Source organism: Struthio camelus, chromosome 1, assembly GCF_040807025.1.
Source record: "Struthio camelus isolate bStrCam1 chromosome 1, bStrCam1.hap1, whole genome shotgun sequence".
Lineage (NCBI taxonomy): Eukaryota > Metazoa > Chordata > Aves > Struthioniformes > Struthionidae > Struthio > Struthio camelus.
Genome location: NC_090942.1, coordinates 185,429,406 through 185,443,325, shown reverse-complemented (window position 1 = coordinate 185,443,325; position 13,920 = coordinate 185,429,406). Strand labels below are relative to the sequence as shown.

The 13,920-nt window shown below is 35.5% G+C and overlaps 1 protein-coding gene across 2 annotated transcripts in view; it reads right to left on the bottom strand.

Annotated features, from left to right (window-relative positions):
• DIAPH3 (diaphanous related formin 3) overlaps positions 1 to 13,920 on the bottom strand; it is a 252,444-nt gene that overhangs the window by 111,894 nt on the left and 126,630 nt on the right. For both annotated transcript variants that reach the window (XM_068929688.1, XM_068929689.1), the window contains 2 exons: positions 8,797 to 9,036; positions 29 to 158 (listed from right to left, as the gene is read on the bottom strand). In XM_068929688.1, coding sequence (XP_068785789.1) covers positions 29 to 158; positions 8,797 to 9,036 — 370 coding nt within the window. The remainder of the gene's footprint in view (positions 1 to 28; positions 159 to 8,796; positions 9,037 to 13,920) is intronic.

Here is a 13,920-nt window from a genome sequence, read left to right as displayed (position 1 = left end):
TCAAAACTTTCAGTTAGTTAATACAAACCTTTACTAGCTTTATCTAAATGCCGAAAATCCTCAACAAAATTTAGGACATCCTGATACCTTTCTTCACATACTTCTACAAGAAAATGGAGCAACGTTGTTTTTTGATCTGCTGACTTTGTGTCTTTCAGCTAGGGGGAAGAAAAAAAAAAAGTTAAAACATTGAGAGTAAGATTGTGTCTAAATATTTTCATAATTAATATAAACTATTAATTGTGAATACAAGAAAGGTAAGAATGAACTGATGAACTGGTACAGATCTTGAATAAAATCCAAAGTAGTTGGCTGTTTCATTTTTCCCCTTGTTAAAAATCCTTACAAGAATCACATTAAATATTTATGCTTTCATTCTATGCAATGTTTGAGTTTCCACACAGTACATATTTTTCTTTGTAAGTTTAACTATTTAAACAATATAGAAGTTTTGTTAGCAAAACCGTGAGTTAGATTTTTGAAAGTGACAATTATCAGAACTAAATCGGCAACATTTAACAATACATGACACACCAATCCACACCATGACATGATTTCACTCCATGTGAAAGGAATTCTACCCTAACAACACATACAGCAGCAGCAACAACCCCAGCCTGCAGAAGTGCTAGCAGCCATCCGTTCTCAATACAGCAAATGTTTGTTATTCAGTATCTGTTACAGTACAGACTTCATTGTTTAATAGCGTTTGTGTTCCAGCACTCTTAACTGTAAACTTTTCTGTCTGAACCCTATATACAATGAACATGATTTGAAGTTCCACAATTTTAAAACTCGTATCTATTTGTATAAAAAGATTAGCAATGACAATAAGCAAACATTCCATTATGTTTCTGTTGTAGCTTTCCCTGTTTGGGCTAGTTTTTAAAACCCTCAAAAGGAGAAATATTTTTAGAAATAGAACATGATATTATTTGTCATTTGGAAATAACATCTCATAGGAAAGTGCTTCTCTACTATCTTTTCAAATCTATTTCTATATAAGAATTTCCAGAAAAAAAATTACATTTACACTGACAAACATGAAGTGTGTGTATGTATTAAAGGGTTGCCAGATCGCACACAGTATATTTGAGTATCTTGTAAAAAAAAGTTAGTAAAATATTATAATTAGCACTAAATAAATAGAAAATTTATGTTAGCTAGTTTCAGTTTCAAGATTGTTTCTTAATTTAGTTACCATGAAAAACATAACTGATTGGCAATGTAAAACAGTAGGAGGCTAACTACAGCCAAGAGGCAGAAAGAAAGGAAGGAAGAAAAAGTTCTTTCTTTCAGGAAAAAAAAAAAAAAAAGGTTCACATCAACCCCGGGGTATCCGGTGATTACTTCTGAATGAGAAAGTGAAAGCAGGGTCAATCTCAACCTAAATATTCATGCACATACATAATTCTTACATTACAATACAATTCCTAAGGTTGCCAATTTTTAATAAGATAATTTGTCTGCACTTGTACTTCCCAGTATCCTCAAAGATCACATAAAAGGTACTTTAGTGATGTAAGAATCAGATAAGAGTATATTCTTTGCTCTTCCCTTATTCTCAAATTCAAATGGAGCATTTTGTATAGGAAATTAGCACTGAAGTTGATATTCCATATTTCACTACAAAAATTCAGATATTATTTTCAAAGATCAAGATGATACTATATTTGTTAATATGATGACATATGCTCTTCCAGAATATATCTTTTTTTTCCTTTAGACAAATAGATTAATAATGTGAGACAGCAGAAAATGGAATTTATATATATCAAAAATAAGAAGTATTCTAGGGTCTTTACAGTGTGCAGTGTTATAAAACAAATGACGTATACTGTACTAGGCCTCTGTGATAAATGTCTCAATTATTGGAGCATCATACAAAATTTCAACTGTGACGCTTCTCTTAAAATATACAATTTTAAAAAGTTAGGTTTTAAAAACCAATCAAGGTTATAAACATGCATATATATTTTAATATGTTGGCATTTAATAAATGATATGGTATTAGCACATTGATATCGTATCTCTTTTCTGAGAATATGCAGGTATGTCCTCTGATGCAGAACAACTTACAGTTCAATTCTGCATGGTGCAGGAAGGAAAGTGCAAAGTGCAGAAGTATGCAAAGGGCAAAGTATGAACAAATTCATATAGTTCCCTAAGCACAGTTGGTCACCAATGAAGAATAGCAGATATATCACCTATTCTACAAATATTACAGAAATCAACATCTTTGAAAGGCAGAAGCCAATGCAACTTTTGTAAATTCTGTAGAACCCTACTGAAAACTGCTGTGAAGCCAATCTGCAATTTGCAGCTTTCTAGTTTTAGGCCTTGAGAGAGTCGCAGTTTGTGTGATTTTTTTTTCCTGTTTTAATACTAACATTTTTAATAGGTGAAGAAGTTTATTATTCTCAGAACAGAGAAGATTCTGCATTAGTCCAAACACTATACGAAGTAAAGAAAATCCCAAAGCTTATGCATACAAAGTTTTACCTCCTTGTTTCCAGACAAAGTGATTTGTGTAAGACACTATTTCATAATCAGCGAAGGCTTGGCGCTCACGGACTTCCTAAATTGAGGCCACAATTGGATGAGGTGAATTAGAAATTAGTGACTCGTGCCGTGAAATTCATACTATATAAGAATCTATCCAGAAGAGCTATACTCTTTAGCACACTTTCCTACTTTGTTCACCAGAAAGACAACTACACGCAGCAGTAGTTGACAAATTCCCCTGGTTTACAGAGTTACCTTAAAACTAACACCACGACTAGTCAAGGCATAGATGACTATGGGGCAGGGGGGAGGGAGAAAAGAAAAAACCCAGTGCAGTACCTGAGTTAAAAGCATTGGAAACGAAGACACTAATCTCCTCACTTACTCACTCCCTTGAAAAGAAGTTGCCCTTGTAAAATATGACACCAAAGTAGTTACAAATCTGAGAAGGCCATCATGATGATGGTTAATAAGATATCTATAATTTAATGAATGATGAGTCCATTAGATAAGGGTATGACCGCATGTTTTCAAGCAAGTTGATGGCAGCTTTCTTAGTTAAGGCTCTTAAAAGAAAAAATATCATAGTTTGTGCTTAGCATTACATTACTAGAAGGAACTAACTAGCTTTCAGTTGACTTTGAATGTGTAAAGAATAAGTATTCATCTACAACAACAGCAGACATGCTCTATATTTTAATAATTCATCCTCTGTACAATGATGTCACTATCATCTTTATTCAGAATGAGATTTAAATATCTGGTATCCTTCTAAAGTTTTATTTCAAATAGTTTGAGGGAATATAGGCACATTCACACCAATTATATGTGAAAGAATATATACTTATTGATGAAAATATAGCCTACGTTCTATTTTAAACTTCTACAGGGAATTCACATGAACTCAGTACAAGAGGTAGTTTAATTTACTTAGAAGAAATCCACAGCCAAGATCTCTTGGGGAAGAACGAAACAATTCCCATCTTCAACATTATTCCATGCCACTATATTCTTTAACCACTAGCACTATGACCACTGGAAACAATTAAGACTATCTTTAATGGATTACTAGCTCAAGGTTGATTGAGTTTTTAAATTGAACTCTACTAAGACTGTAGTGCGAGCTCAATATTTATTAAATGTTAAAAAAATCCACATGACAAAGTGTTATGACTGTCCTTACTACAAGAAACATTTTAGTTTAGCTTATTAGATGCCAGTCAATAAAGAATAGAGAAATCTCGATGGAGAAGTCTAAATTTTTTCTTTGAAATCTTCAATAAGAGAGATTATAATTTCATATTATAAATATTGAGATTATACTCTATTGCATTGCTTAACCATCTTCATATGACTAACTAGTTGATTAGCATATACTTTCCTGTAGACCATCTCTAAATAAAATCATTTAAAGATTCTAGTATAAAGTTCCATTTCCATAGTATTTATTTGGTTCAGGTACGCTTATACGTTCTGAAAGACCTGAGCTTCTCAGAGGTGGTATCTCCACATCCGTTCTCCAGAATGACTTGCACAATTCTAAAGGCTGTTTAATTTAACTTATTGCACTTATATTATCCCTCTTACAAGGGATAATTGATGATATAGTATCTAAACACATGGGAGGAGGAGATATAGACATGTAGACATCTCTAAACTAAAATTCTTAATCTAGATACATGAAGGCACTCCTTTCTCTTCTTCAAACGTGGTATTTATACAATCAGGAATAAAGGACAGACCAATGTGGGCATCTGCTACAGATTACCTGATCATGAAGTAGTAGTAGATGAGACCTCCTTCAGACAACTGGAAAAAGCCTCATGTTTGCAAGCCCTGGTCCTCGCAAAGGACCTTACGGTCCCACCCTGATACCTGCTGGAAGAGCAACATAGCAGGGCACAAGCTATCCAGGTTTCTGGAGTGCACTGGTGATAACTTCCTGACACATGTAATCGAGGAGATGATGAAGAGAGATGCTCTACTGGATCCGATAGCTATAAACAAGAAAGATGTCACTCCGGATGTAAAGGTTGGGGGCAGCCTTGGTTTCAGTGACCATGAAAAAAGTGGAATTTCAGATCCCAAGAAGAGAGAACAAGACAAAGAGTGGGATCACAACCCTGGACTTCAGGAAGGCAGACTTTGGCCTCTGCTCAGAAGAAACCCACAGGAGAAAGCCCTGGAGAGAAGAGGGGTCCAGGAAAGCTGGTTAATTTTCAAGCATCGCCTCCTCCAAGCTCAAGAACGGTCTGTCTGGATGAGTAAGAAATCAAGCAAAGGCACAGGAGGCCTACTTGGATGAGCAAAGAGCTCCTGACAGAACTCAAGCATAAAAAGGAAGAATAAAAGAGGTACAAGCAGGGACGGGTGCCCCAGGAGGAACATAGAGATGCTATCTGAGCATGTAACAATGGAGTTAGGAAAGCCAAAGCCTACCTGGAGTGGAATCTAGTAAGGGATGTGAAAGATAAGAAGACCGACCTCTACTGATGTAACAGAAGAAAAGGAAAGACTATGGACAATTTAGGCCTGCTGCTGAATAGGAATGGGGCCTGGTGACGCAGGACACAGAAAAGGCTGAGGTACTTGATGCCTTCTTTGCCTTTGTCTTTACTGGTAAGACCAGCCTTTTGGAATCCCAAGAACCTGAGACCCATGGGAAAGTCTAGAGCAAGGAAGACTTACCCTCAGCAGAGGACAATCAGGTTGGGAACACTTAAATCAGACATACACAAGTCCGTGGAACCCGATGGGATGCACCCATAAGTGCTGAGGGAGCTGGCAAACACCAGTGCAAGGCCACTCTCAATTATCTTTGAAAGGCCATGGTGATTAGGAGAGGTTCCTGAGGACTGGAAGAAAGCAAATGTCACTCCTATCTTCAAGAAGGCCAAGGAGGAAGATCTGGAGAACTGCAGGCTGGTCAGTTTCTCCTTGATTCCTGGGCAGGTGATGGAGAAAAATATCCCAGAAATCATTTACGAACATATTAAGGACAAGAAGGTGATTGGAGTAGTCAGCAGGACTTATAAAAGGAGAATCATGCTTGACAAACCTGTTAGCGTTCTATCATGAGAAGGCTGGTGCAATGGACAAGAGAAAAGCAGTGGATGCTCTTTATCTTGACTTTAGCAAGGCTTTTGAGACTGTCTTCCACAACATCCTCATAGACCAACTAATGAAGTATTGCCAAGATAAGTTGTCAGTGAGCTGGAACGGAATTTGGCTGAAATGCTGGGCTAGTAGCAAAGTCCAGGTGGAGGTCAGTCACTAGTGTTGTACCTCTGGGTTGATACTGGGGCTAACATGGTTTCACATCTTCATTAATTATTGGGAAATGGGACAGACTGCACCCTCACCAAATTCGCAGATGACTGAAAACTAGGAGGAGTGGTTGATACAACAAATGGTTGTGTCACCACTCAGAGGGACCTTGACAAGCTGGAGAAATAAATAGGCAGATAGGAATCTCATGGAGCCAAACAATGGAAAATGCAGTGCCCTGCACCTGGGGAGGAATAATCACCTGCACCAGCACAGGCTGGGGGCTCTGCTTTCCAGAGCAGATTTGCAGAGAAAGACCTGGAGGTCCTGGCAGAAAACAAATGAACCAGGAGCCAGTAATGCACCTCTGAAGCAAAGAAAGCCAGCAACATCCTGTGTTGCATTAGGAAGAACATTCACAGAAGGTCAAGAGAGGGAATCCTTCACCTCTACTTCACCTTCAGATGGTGGTAAGACAACATCTGCAGTGCTATGTCCATTTCTGGGCACCTCAGTTCAATACAGACAAACTGGAGTGAATCCAGCCACAGAAGAAAACAGTTGCTTATGTTGCAACTTACTTTAGAATAGGTATCGTATATAAGTATTTAAAGCATGCAGCAGCCACCTAGAGAAATACAGTGTAGATGAAATCATTGAATTAAATGTACAATTTGTTGAGAAACAAACAGAATTCGGAAGGTAGGAATTAAAGACTGAATATCTGGGTCTTTTTTTGGTATTTCTTTGGGATGATAATAAAATCCATCATTCTCAGCTGATGCTGATAATATGAATTCAGTGCAGCAGAAGGATGACAAATGCAAACTCCCAGTGATTCTCTCCCTGAAAAAAACTGTCAGCTCTCAAAAGGACAAGTTTTTGATTGCAGGTTACACTTGACCTGGGATACGCAGTGCAAGAGACAGATTATCTACAGCCATAGCTTTTGCTCTGCCTCCAAAGCCTATAATAGTCGGTCTTCCTTTACTAAAGTCAATACACATCTTCACTGTTATCAAGGTGGCATTATCTTCACTCAAAAAAGAAAAAAAAAATGAAGCAGCATGGTCTGACATTTATGAACTGTCAAACTGAGACGATATACATGAAATGCTTTGTCATTTGAACTTTATTTTTTATTGGAAGATTTCTTATGCAAATTAATTATATTGAGTACTATGATGCATGTTTATGCACAGTTAATTCAGTCCTGAAAGGAGTAAACCAGTATTAACACTTCTAATCATATGGCATTATACAATGTCAGAATTACACTGTACCAAGCATTATGAGCATAGAGATCAGATTACCTTTATGTCCTTAACACTCTTTTATCTACTTCACCAACCTGATCAAATGTAGCATCATATATGCCAAACAATTTCTAATTAAAGTCTGTCAAAATATAGGATTTTTAAACTTTTAAATACAAGTTTAGAAATGTTTTTACACTCCAGGTTCTTGTCAGTCAGTCTATACATTTTCTGCAGTGCTGCTGACAAGATCTCACTTAAGGCCCTACTAGTACCAAGTAAATAGGAATAATAACTATCTTTATATTACATAGAAGGCCTTCTAAAATACAATAGGAAAATTTGGCTCTTTTGCAATAGAATTTATTGTTGAATCCTGTAACTCCAAAAAGCTTGCAAGTCTGCAAACTTAAACATCTATGAGATCCTAGTTTATCAAATGCTTTTAATGCCAGTGCACTATACACAGTCAGCCAGGACTTAAAATACCTTTTCTGGAATTCTGCCTAGCCACTCATTCCTTATTTTTTTTATTTGCGCACATCAGATCCCTAAGTTTAGTATTTTGTGAAAGTCATCAAGATTTTCATCTTCTAGATCTCAGATTATTTATCCAAGACCATTTTGATCCTGCTCTCCATAGTGTCTATAACACAATTAACTTTACATCACTTATTGATTCCATAAGTATACTTTCATTTCGTTATCTTACGCATTAAAAACGCAGAGGATATAATCGGATCTAGGCCAAATTCTGGTAAAAACATATTATAAAAGTACTCCTAGCAGATAGAGAACCTTTAATTCCTACCTTCCAAATTCTGTTTGTTTCTCAACAAATTGTACATTTAATTCAATGATTTCATCTACAATGTATTCCTCTAGGTGGCTGCTGCATGCTTAAATACTTATATACCATGCCTATTCTAAAGTAAATTGCAACTTAAATATACAAAGGAAATAGGTATCATATTCAACACTGGAGAACTGTAGTGATAGAACTTTTCCGGACCATGGTAGACTAAGGCTGATTATTTTGAACAATGTAGGAACTAACATAAAAGTATTACATTTTCTTCATTGTGTAAAAAGATAAGGAAGCTATGAAAACACAAAAGAATACACCTTAACTTCAAAATAATTTATTTCCCATAATAGTTATTAAACACATGTGCATTGTCTGTGCACAGTTTGCAATGACCTCTCAGTGGGTACAGGAAAACAAAAATAAAAACAGTAAAAAAGGGGAAGGTGATTAAGCTTAGATTTGATTACAAGCTGAAACTCAGGAAAGGATGGCTATCTTGTTACATATACCTTAATCTGTCATCCTTCAGCTTTTACACAAGGAAAATTAAAGGAAACATAGGGAACTGATGAGATGAGCTAGAACATAGAAGAGTTAAGAAGTTTTATGTACAAGAGACAACATAACTGTATAAAAATAGATTAAAATGTGATAGTCTTAAAAATGTTCAGACATTTAAGACTGTAATTCTATTATAACAACACTGATATGGTCCTTCTATAACCTTATTTAATTTGGCTTTGTATTATTTCCTCAGTATAGAAACTTCTAAAAGATTATATGCCAGCCATTCTCAAAGTGACTGTATGTAGCTCTGTTTTGTTCAAGCCATCAACTACTGTTAATAATAATGACAAAACTGAAAGGAAGATATCAAAACAAAGTATTTAGGTGTGTAATAAAAACAAATGAAAGAGTGAATGTAATACGAGAACTCAACATGGACATTTTAAAACTCACTTTACACAGGGAGCTGAGGTTGTATCCAAAGGTCTGTGCATTCCGAGAACCTGCATTCATGTAGTTTCCCATTAACAATACTAGTTCCAGCAGCTTGCTGAAGCTTTTACTCTTCTTTATCTCTTCACAGGCAGCACTGACAGCCATGATGTCAGGTTTGATGTTGTTCACCTGCTCCTCAAACTGAAGCTTAAAAAGAATAGCACTGAGCCGTGGCCGTAGTCTCTTCACATTGCTCATCTGATTGAAAAGAAAATAGGAGATTTCCTTTAAAATTCATGCTACACTTTGGCACTGTACAAACGCATACAATCTGAGATGATTTATTGGTGTGACAGGCTTGAAGAAGCAATATATCTGCTATAACTGATAGCAAATGAACGAATGAATGAGAGACACTTGGGTAAGCAACTGAAATCTCATCTTGTGGTTAATAAGAACTGCCTCCATCTTCCCGTCCTTTCCCAACAACTAGTATGTGTAAGCAATAAAAGATAAAGTGTCATCATATATCACATCTGTCAACTCATATACCAAACCCTATAAAACTAATCTAAGTTTATGACCCAGTAGTTGCAAAGTAATAAAAGCAGTTTGCAAATCTTGTACAGCTCAGAATGTACCAAAACAAGGCAAATCTCATTTTCTGCTACAAATATTTTAAAGCTGATTGCAATAAGATTTTACTATAAACTTGCAGGAAAATATAGGTTTGAAGAATAATCTCAGCTATGAAACACTTATGATAGCATGTGTTTATATATGCCAGTATATGTTTATATATGCCAATCTATATTTTGTTAGATAAAACAGAATGCTCCTAAGAAAACAGCAGCTTCTGTAGATTACATGCACAAGACTCAGCTTTCTTTATGCTTTATCAGTCAAGGACTTTCAACTGGAGTTTTAATCTTCCTACGTGACCTAGGCCAATGAGTTCCCACTCCAAAGACGTTTTGCGTATTACTTCCCATATCCAGACTACAAGATTGTAAATGTTGTTACTTCTTTAAATCAAGGAACCTAGAATGCATTCAATAAAGTTAAATGCCTCCACCTCACAAGCTTCCAATGTTCTACTCAGCCACCCAACTCTATCACAGGAATCTTCACATCTTAGGTATGGTATCACATACAATGCCAGAAGACTCCCATTTTCCATTCTTGCCCCTTTTCTCCCTACCAGGCATTTTATGCACTCTTGTTTCCTGGAAATCACAGCTTTTCCTCCACTTTGTGATTCTGTTTGTACCCAAGACACACTCCTCCAAGCAGTTCCTTGAGCTTCTTTCCCCACTTTTCCTATCAGCATTTTCTCACCAATCTAATTAATTCTTTAAGTTCTTCTTCCCCATAGTCTTTCTCCCTTCAAGGTAAGTTCCAAGGAAATAGCACCTTGACTATTCCTGAGATCATAAAGCCTACAGAGTCAGCATCGCATTAAATATATACATATATATAATGGTTTGCTGCTATCAGTGCTTCTCAGTGCAGGAAGGGAAGGAATGATATTGGCACTTTTCCTACAAATGCATAGGTTTCATACAGAGTTGCCTTAAAAGTTCACGTTGAAATTAGCAACAACCCCCTTCAAACTACAGCAACCTCCAAGGTTTCATGGAATAGTTCTCAACCTGTACCTAGCCTAACAATGGAAAAATAGCTGTGACAATGCAAGATTCACAAGCAGTTTGCTGCTGATCGTCCCACAGTTGACTCAGTGAAACGGATAATGGTAACACTCTGCATCCATTTCAGTGTGAAGTCAAACAGGTTATCTTAAATTGATAGTGAAGGCTGTTTAATCCAAATGATTTGACATAGAAACAGAAGAGGAACAGTCTTACAGTCCATTCCACTGATTTTACCACGATAATAGTAAAAAAATAAGATCAGGAAGTGGAGTAACAACTTATGCTACTAAAGCCACTTCTACAAGGCCTGCCTGGTAAAGCAACCACCTGGCAATGGTCCTGTCGAAGTAATCTACGTTTCAGTTCAGACAAGAAATCTTGAAGTAAAATATACAATCATTTCCACTAACCATACTTTGGTTTGCATTACAGAGCACAGCATGCAAATAGGATTTCTTTCAGATGAAACTAAATTGAAAAAGCAACTCTAAGGGCACACAGGACACTTCAAATACTACTGAGCTTTAGCCCACAGACTAGCTTCCAGCCTGGCCCACAGTAAAACCATCAAAATGTGAACGTTTTGGGTGTTAGCTCAGTATCAAGTGTAGGCAGATATGCTGTATTCATCACACAATAAATAGGATCCAATAGCGTGGTACATTTATTACAGAAGAACATGTAAGCAAAAATAATGGGATTTGAATTTAAACAGTGCACACCACAATGAAAGAGAAATGGGAATATCGAAAAAACATCTTAAATGAACTTAGTACTTTTACACCTATCAAGTATCATTCAAAAGTGCTCTATATTCAAGTTACTAATTAAAACTCTACTTAAAGAAATAGCTTTCATGAATTAGTACCTAAAGGTATGGTACTGCGTGCACAGAAGAAAAATTAGGTTTTGAATGCAATGTCCTTTGCTTCAATTACAGGAATGCTGCTAAATAGGACTACAGACACTATGCTATCTTAGTTATAAGGTCATTGTAGATACACGATCATTCCATAAACAAGTCAGAAAAGCATTAGTTTTTGAATTTTCACAAATAATTCAGTAGTACAAAGAGTTCCAAGCTGAAAGCCTGAAATCCCTTATCAATACCAACATCTTACTGCTTCATTGTATTATTAATTTTGGTTATTTTTATGTCATTTTAGGTTTCAAACCATCTATTAATATGAGTTGCAACTGAAACCTGATATCAGGAACAGCACATAACTTTTAGAGAAGTTTCCCTTCAATCCTCCAGGAATCTTCATGCATAATAAACTTTAGAAGGACTTCAAAATAAATTCCTCTGTTGCATTTGATCCCCAAAGTAAAACACAGAACTCCACTGAAATTATGCAGATTTTTATTATCTATCCCTATTCAGGAAGCAAGAGAGAGAAACATTCATACCAGATCACTAGAATCAATAAATTAAAGCATCAGTTCCATTGATTTTAAGTGGAGTCAAACTCAGGACCACAAGATGATGCATCACTTACTGACTCTTGACTTCTCAGATAGTTAGGCATCTTTTGCAAGCTGCTAGCCTTTAGATGTTTAAGGTTTTTCCCAAATAAAATTTTTTTGGTTGTTGCATTAAATAAAATTCTAGGAATTTTGAAACAATTTTAACGTCTAGCAAAGCTAAAATTATGTATTTTATAACTATATCATTACAATAATTTTCTAAAACCTAAATGATTTTTTCCAATTTATAAAAGCAGTTGCAGTTAGACTGAACACCTACAAGATGGACATAAGAGATTTAAAAAGTCACTTCAAAGAGATATTTTTTCATGTAAAAACCTGAATCAAGATTTGTGACAAATATTGCCCTTATTTTATAATGTATCTGGTATATACATAACACAATCACACACATACAATTTCACAAATATTTTTATTTTAAATACCACTCAGTCAGATAAGTAAATGTTTTTAAATATAAGGACTGCACCTATTCTAGAAGCGTATGAACTAGGATTTTAATTATCAAGTTTTCTGTTTTTCCAGAAAAAGAATTTTTTTTTAACTTTGCTGTCTTAAAACAGAGCCAGAGAATAAGTGCTAGAAAAAGACATACATGTTAGTATTGCTGTGACGGAATATATTACTATGTCTCATTGAAAAGTAAAAAGTGGACTGTGAAGCACTTATTTTATCCTGAAATTGATAAATACCTTGAGAGACTTCTGCTTGCCTACCCAAAGTAATTATATGTTTAATTAGAACGTTTCTTCGTCCACTTTGTACTTCCTCCTTCTTTTTCTTTAAACTTTTATCCGTGGCGTGTTTCATGTTGTGGCATTTTAACAAGTATATGAAGTCTTAAATCTTGTATTTTTAATTTTAGTTGATTGCATGGCCCTTGGGAAAATAAAATCTCACTATTGAACTGCTGCAATTATTCAAATTCTCCTATACTACTGCCACTGCTACTATACATTTATAACTAATAATACCTTTCATTTCTTCCCAAGAGGTAATTTAAAACTTACTCACCAGCTTATCAGAATAACATTCATTTAACATACAAATTTTTTCACTCACTATAGATACCTCTTATTTTTATTCCAGAAGAGTAAAATAGCATTTGAACCATTTAACACTCTTCCACACTTTTTAAAACCATTATTTCAATTGATTGCGGGGGGAGGGAAGGACTCAGGAGAAAAACAGCTTCAAAAGAGTATCTAAAACTGAATTTGGCTCTCCAAATGTGCAAAATCTGTTTCAGGCTAGTTTTTCTATTCTTAAATGCTGTAATTCTGTTCTTAAATACGCAAGATATATTATCTACTTCAACTGACTTCAGTATGAATGTTTTGTGGAGTTAACTACATCTAATTAAAATGTTTGTCAGCACTGAAATGATGAGTTTGATTACAAAAAATGCCACAAGTACTACAGAAATTCTCATGTTTTAAGTTATGTCAAACTAAAAATGAGTTTCTTAAAACTGAAATAACCAGGTACTTTGCATCACAGAGATATATTGCATGAAAATGAACAAGCACATATGCATAAAAAACACAAGGTTTTTATCAGAACGAGAAGAACCGCAACAGTCATAAAGTCAAACCATAAATTAGTCTTAGAGATGGAAACAGAAATACATTATCTGGAAAATCAGAAACAGAAGCACATACCAGAATTGCAACAGAAATGCCACTGGGATAAAAGGAGGAAAAAAAAAAAAGAAAAAGAAAAAATACACTCCAAAATGCATAGATTGTATACAATGCATGGCTTCTTACCATCTGTTCACCTGTTTGCTAGGTCAATAATTGAAAAGGGAATAGGTGGAGTATATGGCCTTTTTTTTGATACATAGTCTACAAATAAGTTAAAACTCTCAGGTTCATACATCTTATCGCATCAGATGCTAAGAATATAAGCGGTGCAATATTAAGAGGGTTATGTTCATGTCCCATACTTTTTTATACTCAACTAACATGTACATAAGTCTGAATAAACCTATATGGGAATC